This window comes from Corvus hawaiiensis, chromosome 4 (assembly GCF_020740725.1).
Source record: "Corvus hawaiiensis isolate bCorHaw1 chromosome 4, bCorHaw1.pri.cur, whole genome shotgun sequence".
Taxonomy (NCBI): Eukaryota; Metazoa; Chordata; class Aves; order Passeriformes; family Corvidae; genus Corvus; species Corvus hawaiiensis.
The window spans coordinates 65,493,104-65,509,975 of record NC_063216.1 but is presented as its reverse complement, the minus strand read 5'-3'; the positions used below and the strand labels follow the sequence as shown (position 1 = coordinate 65,509,975).

At 36.5% G+C, this 16,872-nt stretch overlaps 1 protein-coding gene across 1 annotated transcript in view; it reads right to left on the bottom strand.

Annotated features, from left to right (window-relative positions):
- Positions 1-16,872, bottom strand: part of LRRK2 (leucine rich repeat kinase 2) — a 64,750-nt gene that overhangs the window by 39,537 nt on the left and 8,341 nt on the right. The window contains exons 5-15 of the mRNA XM_048302402.1: positions 16,702-16,836; positions 14,931-15,065; positions 10,886-11,017; positions 8,264-8,383; positions 7,013-7,137; positions 6,377-6,456; positions 5,518-5,624; positions 3,746-3,875; positions 3,088-3,212; positions 1,356-1,489; positions 26-170 (exon numbers count right to left, since the gene is read on the bottom strand). Of these exons, the coding sequence (XP_048158359.1) occupies positions 26-170; positions 1,356-1,489; positions 3,088-3,212; positions 3,746-3,875; positions 5,518-5,624; positions 6,377-6,456; positions 7,013-7,137; positions 8,264-8,383; positions 10,886-11,017; positions 14,931-15,065; positions 16,702-16,836 (1,368 nt within the window). The remainder of the gene's footprint in view (positions 1-25; positions 171-1,355; positions 1,490-3,087; positions 3,213-3,745; positions 3,876-5,517; positions 5,625-6,376; positions 6,457-7,012; positions 7,138-8,263; positions 8,384-10,885; positions 11,018-14,930; positions 15,066-16,701; positions 16,837-16,872) is intronic.

Here is a 16,872-nt window from a genome sequence, read left to right as displayed (position 1 = left end):
TCTACTGACAAAACACCTTCCCTACCTTGTTCATCTGGATACATCTGTAGGGTGTGAAGCACAGTGTCAGTAGCTCCTTGCTGGGTTAAAATTTCTAGTGCACCAGTGCACTCAGCTACAGAACCAAGCAGTTTTAGTCCACACTTCTGAATGCTAGGATTTCCAATAAACTAATGGAGAAAAGAAAATAAAATCAGATCAAGATTGTTCTGCTTACAATGGCAAAAGAAGACTTGCTTGTTCTTAAGGTTGTTCTGTAACAACAAAAGAATGTTTGGTTATTTAGAAATTCAACAGGTTGTGATCATTACTTCCCAATTTCCCCCCACTTTTAGATGGAGAAAATCTTGATGAGGCCTAGATCTGAGAGTGTCACAGCCATCACAGTGACTTGCAAATCTGCAAAATAATTTCAATGGAGTCATGCCCAACTTCCTCCTTATTCTGTCTCTAGTTTTCAATTAAATGTGTCAATTTCTAGCCCTTCTTGCTGATATTGTAGTACCCCAAACCACAAATCAGCTGCATTGGAAAATGCAATCAGGATGATCACAAAATACTGAAGACCTTCTGAAGTAAAAATTATTTTACCTCCTTTGTTAACTCCTATGTCTGATATCTTCAGATTAAGTTGTCCTTTAGATACTCTAGAACTATTTCACTGATACATTACTTGCTCTGACTTCTATAATAAGTGTAAGAGACATAATTTTCCTTCACTGAATCTGTTTGGCAAGCTCAAAATTCCTGAGAGAGACTTCTAAAAAATTAAGAATTGCTACATTTTGATTGTGATCATGTGACCCTTGAAAACCTTGTAGATTGGATTCCTCTGAAAGCCATGAAGTGAAACATTTCCCATCACTAAGATTTAAGGTTAATTTGCTGTGCAAAGTTCCCTTTGCACAGACTGAGTCTGCTTCAGCCTTTCATTTTTCAGCTTCCCCTTCAAGGCACTGTGATCATTCTGTTTTACAGGGGCTGAAAAAGTTGAACAGTGAAAAGAATGGAGACAATTGAGTTGTGCACTCAGTTCTATGGGTAGCTGAGGTGTAGGCATGAGGACACTTCATATATAGCCTGTTTAAAAAAAAGAAATCACAAATAAACTGTATCCTTGAAAAAAATTAGCTTTTTAAAAATAAATATCCTTTGGAGTCACTGTATAAAGAATCATCTAATACACTACAGAAAAGAAAGGAAGAAGAAACCCTAATAGATTAATGAAATTTGGGAGTTAAGATTAATTCTATCAAATCAATAGGAAAATTAATGCAGAACTAAAACTTACAAATTATTCACCATTGCAAGTGTAAAATAATGACAAATCCATTAGAATAAAGCTTTAACTATACCCTGTTTAGAGCATTAAGCACCAATGAGTGAGTTCCCTCCAACAGACACTGGCTTCTAATGACTTTTACTGTAAGTGCAAAAGCAGCATCTCCCACATCTCTGGAAGAACCATTCTGGTGTTCATTCTTTGTATCTGCAACAATGGAAAAAAACCTTCCTCAGAAGAGCAGATTTCACATTCTCCCCATCATTAACCCAAAAATACAATTCAACAATCAAACGAACACTGAGGTGACTCAGAGAGCATAATTCAGATCTTATGGTATTTTCAAAACACTGTATTGCAGAGACTGGAGTCCCTCCAGATTTATATTGTAATGTGAGTACATTGTGTTTGAAAGGAAAATTTCACCACGTATTTGCTCACTGCTTACTATGAAAATACAAAATTGTGCCAAAGAATTTGTTCTAAGGTACATTGCAATATATTACTTTTTTGAGCTACAGAGTTTCCTGGTGTTCCTGATACCTACTTGAGAATGCTTCTTCCTTCTGGTAAGGAGACACTATACAGAAGCTATAAACTGCTTATTCTTGCTCACTTGGCAGCACATCATGGGACTATTTTACACACAGATGACATTAAGTGGAATGTGAGCACACATAAAAAAACCAGAGAAAGGTCTTTCAGATTTACTTTCTTTTGGCACTTGCAGTCAAGTGACACTACAGCAAGTACTCAAAGATCCTTTCAAAGTCACTACAGCATTCATATTCATTGTGATTACTATTTTTCCCATGAATTACTTTTTTATTCCCTAATTAACCTGCAAGTTCCAACATCCAGTTGGTGCTGTCTGATTACAGTTTAGAAGGGCCTCACTTCCAGGATACTGGCAAGCAAAGCACCTTGCCTCCATGTTAGAACACATATATCAAGTCTTAATCCTGCTGTTCAATGAAAAAAGAGGGAAGTACTAGGATTATAACTCAAATAATAGAAGCAAACTGAAAAACCTGCAATCAGTCTGCGTATTAGTAATTTTACTATTTTTATTGGTTTCGTAAATGTTCAACTAGAACTGCTGAGAGATACCTACAAAAAGTTATTCTGAAAAAAAAAAATCAGTACCCCACGTCTGTACTCTTACACTTAATATCAGAGGAAAAAAGCAGGATATATAGCAGTACACTGATAAAAAGAGTTAAAACTTTTCCCAAATTCTACTAAAGGCATAAAACTAATAAAGAACATTTCTTCCCCATCTGGATTGCCAATAAAGAGGGGTTTTTCTGGAAAGGAATTTCTAAACTAGTCAGTTTGGTTTCTCTTTTTTGATAGACAGTAGTATATAATTGCATATTTTATATCTGTCAAGATCACTGTCCGGTTCTTACATTCCTTCCAAGAGATACTATCAAAACAATTGCATTTTGTGGTAAAAAAATGTTTATGTCATTAACATGGTTTGCTCTCACTTAAAGGGGATCGATGATGCAAACCACAACCACAGCGACAGCTCTGCATTCACTCCCTCAGCTCCTTAGAAAAAATGGAGCTGCCTATTCACTGATGAAATCAAGAGGAAATCAGCAGTAATAATTTTGGTCTGTTACCTTCAATACCTCAAATATTTTCTCCCATTTTGTATTTTCCTAAAGACATACAGCTATTCTCTGCTATGTACAGAGCTGCAATAATTTTTGGAAATCCCATTAAAGGCTGTGTCATTAGATAAGAAAGATGAAAACCCAGCTATCTGATTTGCTGTATGCCTTTGGATGACTTACCAGGCATCATGAAGTGTAAAAGGACTCGGAGTGCTTCCAGTTGTACAGAGAGTGATTTTTCATGTTTCCTCATGGCTTTTACAACTTCTGATACTGCTACTGTCATTACATCCAGATGAGGGAAACTGAAAATAGTTTATTAAATAAATAAAAAGAATGCATTTCTAAATTTCACATGTATTTGTCCTTACCCTTTGGAACACTGTAAATCTGAAATATAAATTAAACTGTGTTACTTTTCTTCATCATTGCAAGTTATTTTCATGCCATTCTATTAATTCAGTCTATGTAAATACTTCCATCCTAGCCGACAAGAAAGTAATATTAACAAAATGCTATTTTAATAATCAGAGGTAATTTTTCGGGAAATTTCTTATCTCTTAATGGAATTCAGTGTTGTTAACAGGAGGGGAGACCACCCAGACATTGTCTATTCAAATCTCACTGCACAAGAACCATGATGGGAAGAACACGCAGCTCCCTACCCACACCCACCTGGGCATTTGACTACAGGGCTTACAAAATTCCATGTCTTAAACAGGGCTGACAGTCTGTGGTCAATTTTACTATCAATCAACAATTTAAATGTAATCACTTATGGCACAGAATCTCAAAACCCTTCATCTTGGAAGTGGACATGCATTTCTAGTTTTATTACCTTCCTTCGAACACGTGATTCAGGATCCTGCAGGCACTTTCAACCACTTCAGGAGAATGTGAATGTTTCCTCATTATATCCAAAACATTCATATGTATGCCTTTCGCCAAAAGTGTCTTCCTAATATTTACTACAACACAAAATAGTAAGCATCCTGTAAGAAAATCTTTCTTTCTTTCTGTATTGTTCTCAAAACCAACTTTTTCCCCTACTCCTTTTTTTTCCAATGTTTTTGCCTCACCAAACAGAAATAATAGTACATATTAGAATAGGAAACAATTTGAGCTGAAGCTGACTTCTGTTTGCATAGCTTAATCAAACACATTATAATTTCTGACTAATAAGTCTCTATACATCTGCTATTTTTACTCACGTAAAGTTAGCATATGGGAAGGAGAATGTATAGCCTTGCTTATATTTTCAGAAATGTTTATTCTTCAACTTTTTCCTAATCGCACTCTGAGATCATATAGGAAAGCTAGAACTTAAAACTTTAAAAAAACCTTCTAGCTTCCAAAAATGAAACTTCAAAAATGAAATTATATTTATTAATTCTATTTACTTTATGAATTCATTTTTTGCAAATTCAAATATCCAAGCACATCCTGTAGCTCTAACTGTAACTAATACAAATTAGAACACTATAAAAATTATCATAGTAACTACCACCAAATCTTGTTATTCCCAGTTCAGTACATCCATTTCAGATGGTTAGTTCAAGCCGTACTGCATTGTGCCAGAAGATTTTACTAAGCTTCTTTATGTCTATCATTTCTGCTGTAAGCACATTCATTTATGGGGAAAAAAAAAGAGAATAATAATTTAAAAAAAGAAGAAAAACTTGCTTTAGATTTCCAAAAGGAATCAGAGGCCCACTTGTCAGTAACATGTTATGAAAGTAACTGGTATATGACAATAATATGCATACATTTATGAGATCTATTTCTCAGTATAGATACATCTTGGTCTCACAAATAATTATAAAACCTTCCCTGCGTTAGGTTTTATGTACTTGGATGGCTCAATAAACTGATGATAAAACAATGCTTTCTCACCTAGAGAATGGTAATTAACTGCTAGGATTTTCCTTTCTATCTAGCCAGTGGTTTTCAATGTGCAGTCTGCAAACCACTTGAGATCCATAACCATTTCAAAGGATTCTGTGAAAGTTATCTAATAAAAGCAGGCCAACTGTCAGTAGGCTTAAATACTCTACTCAGGGGTCCACATCTCCACTGAAAAATTTTGAGGGGGTCTGCAAATTGAAAAAAGTTAGGAAACCATGTTAGGGACATGATCAGGAGTAAAGAAATCTTGAAAACTGTCATGCACATGCTTAAGTTTCTACACAATTTGCTTCACTGAAGTCAGCAGGACTGCTCAAATCTCCTGTGTTAAGCAAGAAAGTGGTATTTGTTGGGCTGTATTCCTTATTCATGTGATTTTTCAACAAATGCTGCTCTTGACGAAATTCAAACGTGATAAATATTTAAACAAGCATACAAAGAGAGCACACTCTTTTCACGTCTCCTGCTCCAAAAAGTAGCAATTGCAACACATAAACTGGCAGAGAACTCTTTATTTCCTTGTATTTTTTATACTAGCTAACAATAACTTTTTCAAAGCAAGGAATAAACTTCCTACTTATCACAACATAATACTCTTTATCACAGGGAGTATTGTATTCATTCAACAGTACACTAAATCCTCTGTAATATTTTTGCAATAACTTTCTGCTGAATGAAAAAGAAAAGATAACTGAAGTGCCTTACCATTCTGTTGTGACAAAATTGCCAAGGTACTAGCAGCAGCCTGAAACACTTCTTTTGAAGAGGAGTGCATCAGCATGGAGAGCATCACTGCTCTGTCTATTGGGAACCTTTCAGAGAGAAACAAATCACTGTACATTGACTGTATTACAGCAGTTACTTCATAATTGCAGTTCAGTTTCCTAAAAAGGTATTATGTAACATAATGAAAATTTCAGATGATTGCTCTTGATTTCTAGTATTTTTCCAGAGCAACAGCTGACAGAAAACCCTTTGTAACCTATGCAACTTTGTCTAGTCTGAATCTCACTGAATTGCTTTGGAACCATGCTTTCCAAGCGACCTGAGGTCCAGAAAGGGGTACAAACAGGCTGGCAAAAATTGAGTGACTAAAATTTTAAGGAACTCTGAGAAATAGTTTAAGTAAAATGGAAATCTGTGTCTTATCCATGCCTAGTAGATTCTCCCTAATGAGGCAGCATTCTCTCTACAATGCCTTTTCATCTGATTTGTAAGAAAATGAGTACTGCTTTTCTACACTCCTTACATGCTAGGTATCTTAATCTTGTCTGTTTTCCTAATTCTTATATTCTTTATCCCTGTTGCAACTGAAGACACAATCCCTTATGAACTGTAAAAATTAGCTCTAATAGGCTGTGTTCTGACCCTTCATTAAAACACTAGCAGATTTTCCTGAATCAAGGTTAACACACTTTGGAAGACACTTTCCCAGGTTTGGTTGATCATCATGCATTTCATCTACTACAAAACTAAAAATAATTGAAAAGTGAAACGTCAGATGGCCTAATAATAGGCACTCATTCTTTTCATTTCTAAAAATCCAGTTTAAGACAACACTGACTGATTATCTCCATCTCCAATCTTCTCATGAAGGTTGCGTTGATACAGAAACAGATTTTTCAAAGCCCAGCACGCAGCCTCCTAAATATAAACCAAGACAAAAAGATTAAGAAAATATACCTTTAGAAGATTAAAAATATATGAAAAAACTTAAATAGTTTGACTGCTTTTCAGTTCACAAAAGAAGTACAAGGTGCTTTATGTAGAAATAGAACAAAATGTACACTGTCACATTCTTTATAGCTGGAATAGGCCTGAGTTACAAACACATGTGACAATCTCATTACTTGATTTGCATTTTGGTATCTATTTTAGGCCAAGATTAATTCTTCTACTGATGGGCCTGTGTTTGGCTGTTAGATACAGAGGAGGTATGTAAACAACAATCTTTGCATGGCCAAAGTTACAGGCAATAAGCCTCATCTTAACTACCTACATTTGATCCAAAGAAGTAGCTAAAATCTCTTGAGATGAACAAAGATAAGAAAGGCAAGAAAGGTAAGATTTATTCTAAATCTAATCAAGACCTTAAGGCTTTTTTTTGCCTAAGGATATATATGAGAAAAGCATGTGGCTAAACATTTTATTAAATACATAATACAGTCTTTCCATATTCCCATCACCCAGAAATTCTCACCAGCACATCTGTATTTTTTCGGTGTAGTTCTAATGCTTTGTAACATGCTTCCAACCAGCATAACTTTTCTTCCTCCTCCTCCTCCTTTCTTTCCTCTAAATCCCGGTTTAAGAATATCGTTTCAGCTTGAAATATAAAATATTTACAATAAATTCTTACTGTGAAAACAAAACACCTATGTCTCAACTTTTCTGTAGTCATGGAGGCACTCACACTGGCAGTGTTGAAAATCAGTGGGAACATAAGCCTTTTCTGGGAAGGGAGAAATCTTTTGACATAAACTCTAAGACAGACTTGAAAAATGTCTTCAAGGTTATAAAAGGAGTTAAAAACTTAAGTGCAATGTAGTAGATGAGTCACATAATTACAGATCAGTCTAAGCTTTGGCTCTGAAAAGACCTGCATGTACCTCTTTTTGTTGTGTATTTACATACAGAGTACCACAGACATAAAATATAACTGTGAATCATTTGCATGGAACCATTCATTACAGAGCCATCTACACTCTGAAGCAATGCCGTTAAAAAATAAAATGCAAATTGCAGTTGCTAAGAGAGAAATATCTGGTCCCAGAAAGTGCAACAGAATTTGAAATATATCATTTTATACCTGTGATTTTTCAGCAATTAATGGGAAGAAAAAGATACCAACACTGAGCATAATATTTGAGGCATAATGGAATATGTACTGATTTCTAATCTTTGCTATTTTGGAGACTCTTAAACAGCATTTCTACTGACTTTTATATGGAATAATAACTCAGAGACAAAGAGGATCAGATTCTTAGCTTTTTGCCACTAGCTAACTAATTTCTGTCTGAACTGTACTCAAGGAAAAGTTTAAATCTTTTAATTGATTTCAGAACTCAAGCACAAGCATTGATTTTGTGTTGCTATCAACTGCCACAATACGAGTACTGTCATACCTGGCAAACACAACATCAAATCAGTGTTGTTATCACTGGAGACTTTATATTAAGAAGGGATTATCTGAGATTTGTCTATGAATAACCAGTATGCTCTGTTCAGATCTGTCAACATAACTTACCAGCTCTGAACACTGTGCAAATGTTTGGTGTATGATATGAATACAGACTTACCACAGTGAAACAGTAAACTGTAATCATGTGGGAAATCCAGCTTTGTTGAAGCTGTCCTACCTGAGCCTTTGGTGTTAAAGAAATGGAGTTTGAAATCATTACAGGAAATTACTAGAACAAAAAAATTAACAAGTAGACAGAGATTTACTCACTTAGAAGAGCTAAACAACTGAGAGCTGCAGCTTGTAACTTTGCATTTTCAGGATATGTTGTAACAGCCTTCACAATGACTTCTGGAACCTTATGTAATACAAGGATATTGAAAAAATTTCCTGAAAACAGATAAGATATCAAATTAATATAAACACATATCTAGAGCTTTACATTTAACATAAATTTCTTGGCACACAATGCACAAACTTTGTAGCAAACATTGGTTTTCTTATTACAGGGCTTGACAAGAAAATTTTGTTTGTTGAAAGAAGAGGTTAAGGATAAAAAACAGTTGGGATCTACATTCTTTGTGGGCCTTTTTAATTTTTTTTTTTACAAAAGGCAGAGGTTCTATGCAAAATGAAACACACACTGTCATCAAAATAAGAAAAATACAGTTGGTGTATCACTTGCAGAACTTCCTGCCAGGAAGCAAATGCCATTCTGGTCCTGAATTCTGCAATGATTTGATTTATCCTATGACACAACTAATTTAACCCTGGTTTACTCTCTGGTTTTGCCCTCCTCGTTAAATAAATCAAGGCCAACATTATAAATATAGAATAGATTCCTTCTGGAATAGAAGGAAGCCTTTTGATGATAAATATATTTAAAGCATAACAATTATTATAAGCTGTACAGTATTTTATGTTACAGGTTGAATATAAGGCACTTTTCAAAAAGCAAGCAAATTCAAATAACTTTCTTGTTTGTTGTAAAAACCTGTATCATAGGTTAGAAAATAATAGAGCAACACTCACTTTGTCAAATATGGTTTGATAGCTATGGTTTCTATTTTGATATTCAATTTCATTTAAATCTTGATTAGCAAAAATGAGAATCAGAGTAGCAATGTAAAAGATCAGTAGTGTGGTCATGTTGTATCAGCACTGCTGTTTCTTAATGTATTTTAATGGAAAAGGTATGTTTGTGTAAATATATTACTTACCTAAATAAATTAATAATCTTAGGCTATGTGATGAGTAATTCTGTTGGACTTGTGGCTGGCCTAACAGGTATCAGCCAGTTAAAATTCCAAAGACAGTCAAATCTAGGATAGTCATTACCAGATTAGGAAGAATGCAGGATGGTGTTTTTGGAAGCTAGTAGATGCTGACTTTACCATTTCACTGCCAGTTAACATAGGTTTAGGAAGACAGTGTCCATCTGAATAACCTGGGAAGAAACACTGGCTATATATATGGAAATCTTCCAGACTATTTCCAGGAGCAGATAGCAATTTCACATCTGCCCCCATAACTGTGTGATGCTGTGAACACTTCTTCCATAACTCTACTACAGCAGCTATTTATTAAGATGAGGGGCTCAAAGAAAAAATGGATCTTGTGGCTGCTTTCCTGCCACTCTTCGTTGTTGATCAGCATAAACACATGGCAAACATCTGATTGAAACCAGGCTGGTTGCACTCAGGGCAAGATCAGGCCTGTCACTGAAGTTGCTGTGTCCCCACAAGTGCTTGGTTTCCCTGCCTATCTTCAGTTAGCCTTGCACAGCAAACCATTCAAGGTTAGCATCACCTCTTGCCAAAAAACCCTGCAATTACGACCTTAGCAGTCACCATACTTTCTTGAAAATTGTATCTGTCTTTCTGAAGGGGAATGGGAAGTTGCTCTGGGTTGCAGTCAGGTCTGATCTGTATTTTCTACAATATCTGCACAAAGAAGTGGAAACAGATGGCGAAAGGATGGGAACAACTTGATTATGGGGAGTCATGCACTGGTACCAGCATCTGCAGTAGCTTCAGGCCACCACCTGCAAAAATTGGGAAGTCTAACTCTTGATTAAAAAGAACCAGCCATGGAATGAGGGCTGCTCAGGCAGCTGCTCACAGTGGGTTTGTATGCAGCAGGGGGAAAGACATATTTATTTTTATTTGAACTTCCTATTATGTGGTTTTTGGCAACTGCTCAAATGGGTTTATTATAGTTACAAGTGTGAGAACAGAGCTGCTAGAGGCACAACTTTTTGCCACTGACATTATTTCTTTTGATGTGAAATCAGCCCATCTTAGCCCACACAACCAAAGCACTTTTTCTCGAGTCAAGGCAAGTCCAGAACTCAGTGATTCATTCACTGCTGCAGCACAGGGGGCCCCAAGACAGGCACCATCACTGTCAGGAATGCAGCACAGGTATCTGAAGATAAATGCATTGTAAGGAGGAAAACTAGAGTTTTAGAGAATACTTTTCAACTAATTCTGTAGCACCAGTTGTTTCCCCACACATTCACCATTGGTACTTCACAAAATGAAATTTCTAAGTAATTTTCTTCTTTTCTATAGTAACTTTATACAGAATTGGACCTACTGATTTCCCATTCTCATATGGTGCTTCTCACTCTTTTTTGTCTCATTACTTCCCACTAACTTGAGTCTTTTATGGCAGCTTCTCATTGTTACTTATATTTACCACATAAGGACAGCATATTGACTGTGGCCAGTTACCTCAATATGTTTGCATCATTAGACACAAGGATCTGACACAAGGATACACCACCCTGAGGATTAACTGGAATAGCAGTTGCTGTTTGTAACGCTCCCGGTTAACTCCAACTCTTACGCAGTCAGAATAAACTGAGTATAAACAACTTTGTGAACTTACCCAATGTAAGCTTGTGCAACAAACAGCAACTCACTTCCTGAACTGTTTCACTATTGGGGAAACTTTTCATCATTTCCACTATAACATTGTAGCAGCGAACATTTCCAGACATAAGCACTTCAACATTGCTGGCTAAAGAAAGAAACAGAAACAAAAACGGCTTCTTAAGAGAAAGGGGAAAAAAGAAGTTGACTGGATTCTAGTTCAGACTTTAGTTAGATTTTAGAAAACTGTGACTATATTTGAGTTTTTGCGTTGCACTTCAAAGGTGGCTTTATTTCTTGGTATGGCCATAAAGGACATTAATGACTATGAACATTTGGAAATAATTCATTAAGTTCAAAGTTCAGATTAACATTTATGGTTCTCTTTCATTCTGTTTCAGGCCATGTAACAGAAACCTCCTCCCAAACCAATCTTAGGTAACTTTTTTCTTAAATGTGAACAAATTGTTTTATAAATACTAAATCAATCTTATAAATGGTGCTTCTAACATGACTGTGATCAAGAACACATTTCACAGTATTTCAGTAATATTCCTGGGGCATACAATTAAGAAACAATTTAGAAATTTTTTCTTATGAAATCTATTCTGTAGTAATTTATTTGATTCAATCATGTATTTCTGAGTTTTCCTTCTTTTTTTAGGGGGCAAGTTAGGAAGTTATTATTTTCATATGAATTAGATCTACAGTACACCTGTTGTGTACTGAGGGTACTGAAATTTTCATCTAACATTCCTGCAATCTTTTGAAAGCCATTGCAAACCCTGTATTTCACAGAATCACAGAAGGTTTATGTTGGAAGGCAGGGCTAAAAGGTCACCGTGTCCAACCCACGTGTTCAAGCAGGGCTGCCTAGAGCAGGTTGTCCAGATGGCTTCTGAGTATTTCCAAGGATAGAAACTTCACAGCCCCTCCAAGGAAACTGTGCCAGTGCCTGGTCACTCTCACCCTGTTTACTGTTTATTACTCAGGCCAGATACAGAAACCAACAGGACAATCACATGAGCCCATCTGAAGACAGAATGCATCCATTCCTACTGAGGACAGAGTGATCCCACCCACAGTAATTTCAGGCAAAACAGCATCATGGTAGCTAAAACACAGTGTGTGAAAGCATCCTTGTAGTATTTCTATCCAGGGTATGAGACAGAATATGAACCCAAGAAATCTTGGCCAAAATCCTGGCCCAAATGAATGAAAGGGAGTCCTGTCACTGACTCCAAGGGAGTTAGCATTACTCTGCTGAGGTCTATAAATTTTCTTAATTGTTCTTTCAACAGCTTGGCTTCCCTGGATACAACGTAAGATAAATATTCACAACTGTATTATTAAAGATAATTAGCCTTTTTTAAAGAGCAGCAAATCTTCAAAATAATACATCTCTAAATATTAAATAATGATAACCTACCAGATGAAAAAGCAAGCTCTGAGTGGGAAGCATTTCTAAAGCACTCTGTTTGATAGTGAAGGAAGGTACCTTTCACAATGCTTTAACATGACAGCCATTTATCATGTCATTCTCAACTGAAAACACACATTCCACAAGACAGTATTGTATCACTTCACAGTAAGTTACGATTTCAAAGGTGATACTTATGAGTATAGTGAAACAGTCAGAAGATTCCAAAAGTGATCATTACAAAGAAAGCACAATGAACTGCATGTTGAAATCCTGCAAAATCCAAGCAATGGCACATCTGCAGGGATCACCATTTCCCAGAACAAGTTAGAGAAAAAGAGGTGGAACAGATCAAATTTAATCTTAACCACCAAAACTTTGTCACCTAAGTTCTCTCAACAATTGATGAAGAGATCTGAGCACTCTGTATGGTGATTCATCCCAACTGTAACAGGAACCTGGTTTAGGGTTAGGTAAATTTCTTCTTGAGGTGACTGTTTCTCCCTACCAAACAGAGGACAAGACCGGCTGGCTCCCTATGCCTGCCATTTAGATGGGTTAACACTCTGTGATCCATCACTCCACTTTGGAGGACAGTCAGCAGCAAAGCATTTTTCTCGTGCCACAAATACTACTGAGATTTAAGAGTGCTTGTACAGCACTGGAATAAACACTTATCCTACAGTTTCTTATGTGAGCCACAACAAAGTCTAAATATGTATTAATGAAAGAAGGCATAGTGAGGTACTCATTTGGAATAGAGACTTGAACTTCAGGGTATAGGGAGACATTTTACTACTGGATAAGTTACAGTGTGTACTCACACTGAATTATCTTCTTTATGCTGGCCTTAAAGGAATATATTTTGTTGAGTTCTTGAGGGATGTCACAATCCAAGAGTATGAATACTGGCTTTGCACATTCATGTTTTTCTGTCTGTTTTCAATTTTTCATATTAGAAATTAGAGTATTAAATACCTACTTTAGAGCAGGTCTTTTTCATGCCTTTCTCTTGTTGCAATTCCTTGGTTATAAAGGATTTCCCACTTCATGTAAGTATTTACTGTTTTGAAAAGCACTTAAAATCCAGTATCCTCTTCCCTAGAAAACAGCAGTAACTTCTGGGCTAGGGTAAAATTATTTCTGACTCAAGGAATACTAAACTTCTTAAACATAAACTAGAACAGCAAGAAGTTTGAGAAACAGGAACTAGATAGCTTGGAGTCTGATGAAATGTGGGACACACAAGTCTAGTTCTTGTTTATTGGGCATACATGGGGCCAGCATGGTTCCTACAGAGCCAGACAGGATGTATGAGCAAGGCTTTGTAAGTAAACACTTTTGCAGGAGGTACAACATTATGCACCTCATGAAAGACATGAATAGCAGAACCCTGCTCTACGTTTCCCAAAATTTTATCAGCTGGAAGCTGATAAAAAGCTGCCTCTGTGTCAACAATCAAATTGCTGTCAACAAATTGATACAAAACATCCAACACATTTCTCAGGATCTGGTTTTGTGTAGAACAGGGACTGCTGTTATCAGAAGACAAGAGATAACAAAAACATTTTCTTCCAGTCTTACTGCACAACACCTGAGGACACTGTAAGACTACCATATGCACAGTTCTACCAATGCTTGCCATTGCAGACACCACTAAATGACCACTGTGGGTGTCTGATATCTTTTACCCAGGCCTGGCCACTGAGTTTATATGGGCAATTTTCCCTTTGTGGAATAGACTTTGCCAAGAATATTCTTTACCTGCTACCCAAACTCATTGAAGATTTATTTAGTCAATAAATGTATCTTACTTTTCAAGTATTAAAAGATGACAGGGCAGGGTCTTGAACTTCAGTCTACAAAACTATGATAAAGCATCTTTGTTACTGCTTACTCCAAGAGGAAGAAAGTATTTTTCTGTTATTCAGGAGAGATTTCTGCATTAAGGGTTAAATTAAAAAAAAAATCCCATTAAAAATTAAAAGTATTTCCCTGTTGCTGCCCATTCCGAGCTTCCCTTCCCCCTCCCCAAGACAAGCCAGGACTTGCCCCTGCCATGTGCTCTGAACTCCTCTGTTCCAAGCGCGGGCAAAACCAAATGTAACTCAGACTCTTCAGCAGTGTCTGATTGGCCGGTCACCCCAGGTCCGCCCCCAGTCCTCCCCTTTCCCCTTCTCCGAATAAAAGAAGGGCCCAAGAGGGGGCCCACGCTCTTTGGCTTTGCAATCCTTCTGCGAACATCTGTATGCTTCTGTTTCCATTTGAAAGCTTCTAATTGTGGGAATTAGGCAAGCTGAAAGCTACATTTCTCCCTCTTTGCTTCTGCTGGTGGTATCAGCTTTGCAGTTACCATTTGCCGCTTTTGGAGCTACTGAAATGCTGGATTGCCCGTGCTACCTCTCTAGGCTGCCCGAGGCTTTCTAAGGCATTGAACTACTAGCCTAGCCGGTACAAGTGCTGTGAGTATCTCCACATTTCCCAAAGAAAACAGGAAGGTGATTTGTCTGGCAACTCCCAACCAGTTCTCAATGATTTTTTGCAATCACATAAAGATTACTTTTCACAATCACAGAAAGTGTGAGCTGATGCACACTGTGGGAGAAAAGGAATTGAAAATAACTTCTAATAATACACTTACTTGGACCAGCTAAGGAATGTAATGAATAAAGTGCAGGAAGAATCACCTCTTCTTTCTCTGGAAACTCTTTAAATACTTTCAGTATGATCATATGATCTTTGCTTTCAACAAATTCAGTCAGCTGCTCTTCTGGAACTAAATTGAAAGGCAAGAGATACAGTATGTTTTGAGGAAATAATTCTTATCCTGGTATATCATGAGAAAAGACAACTGTTTTTATCAAGTTTCATTATATTTATTTTCTACGTTTCACAGAAAGTAAAGTATTCTCCGTACACATCATCTTTCATGAGTATGGCTTTTTTAACTAAAAACTGAGCTACTTTATAAACACATTTTTCTAGCTTGCACTTTATGTAATTGAGTTTTGACTTTCAAATGCTACCTTGTGAATCAGTATTTTAAAAGTCTTTTAGCCTTTTTCACAGAATAAAATTTAGATAACCCAAACCAAGACAGTATATAAGCTAGGGAAAAGTTAAGCATACAGTGAAGAAAAAAAAATGGAATGCCATTTTGCATACTCAGTGATGTTATTTAATTTTTCTTCCTTTTTTTTTTTTTTTAATAATGGACTTTTTTCCATAAAGCCATGCTTCCATAATATCTTACTTTAATGGCTTAAGGTTTTTCCATTCCTGGCCCCTGTTATTCATACTGACATAACTGTGTGGCTGTGCAATGAACCAGATATGGGAACTGACCCAGGATGAGAAAGAGCACCTTTTAAATTTCACAAGCGGAACCATTTTCTGAATCTGGCTCAAGATAAGGCTAGGCAAATGTCCACATAACAGTAACTGACAAGGTGACTCAGAAGCAGAAAAAAGGAGGCAGGAGCAATCTAGGAACTTGTCACATCGGTGCTGCCATCAAGAAGAAGGTATGCAGGTCTGTACCGGCAGCCAGATCTGTGAAAATCTGGCACTTATAAAAAACATGCACAGAAAATGTAAGAAGTTCAGACTTTTGTGGAGACTGAAGAGAAAATACAGCAGGGCAAAAGTATTTAGGGACAGGAAGAGGGGAAGGAACAGAGAAGATAATTCCAAGCACACATGTGGGAGAAAGACTTAAAAAAACCAGTATAAAATGGTGCTGAAAAGAACCAATCTGAAGAACTGGAGACTATCTTAGAAGCAAAGGAGTACAGCAGAGTGATAGCATTTCTCAATATTTATTTTGAATCAAGAAACTCAATTCAAAGCCAGAGGGCTACAACATGGAGACTTCTGGCCATGACATGCACAGTTCCTGAGATGTCTGCAAAAATTCAATATATGGTGACTTCATTTTTCAGAATAAATGGGAATATTGTATGGATATATGATCACTTTTTAGTATTGTCAGAGTAAAGAGCAGAATCAAATATTTTTCTGAAGTACAAACATTTTGCTTGATTTTAGAACTGTTCACATTCCTAAAATGTACCGGTCTTTAAATACACAATCCTGTTTTTGAGAATTAAAATCAAATGCCACTATTCTTTCTTCCAGTTACTGACCAATGTTAAATCCCATCTTTCCAGTTAACTCTGGAGTTAGAAATTAAGGGACATTTTGATTTTTTAAAAGATGTCATATTCATTGTTCTAATTTAGAAAATTTGTGATATTGCTTGGAAAGTCTGTTTTGTGCCAGCTCATTTAAAGAACAGACAATACACAAATCAATCTGGAATGCAAAAATTCATTTATTGCATTTAAATAAATATCTGCCATCCCTCCCAACCTATACCTTTTTCTAATGCAATAAACTACAAGATTAAATACCTTTCTCAAAAAGTTTGTGTAATGCTTTACATCCATGCTGCTGGATCTCTTCATTTTTAGGGAAGGTGTGCATGGCATTAAATACCAAGGAAAACACATCCACCTCTTCTTCCAAGAGCAGGAAAGCAATTATGTCTGAACAGCAGAAGAGATTACATGTTGCACTGATTA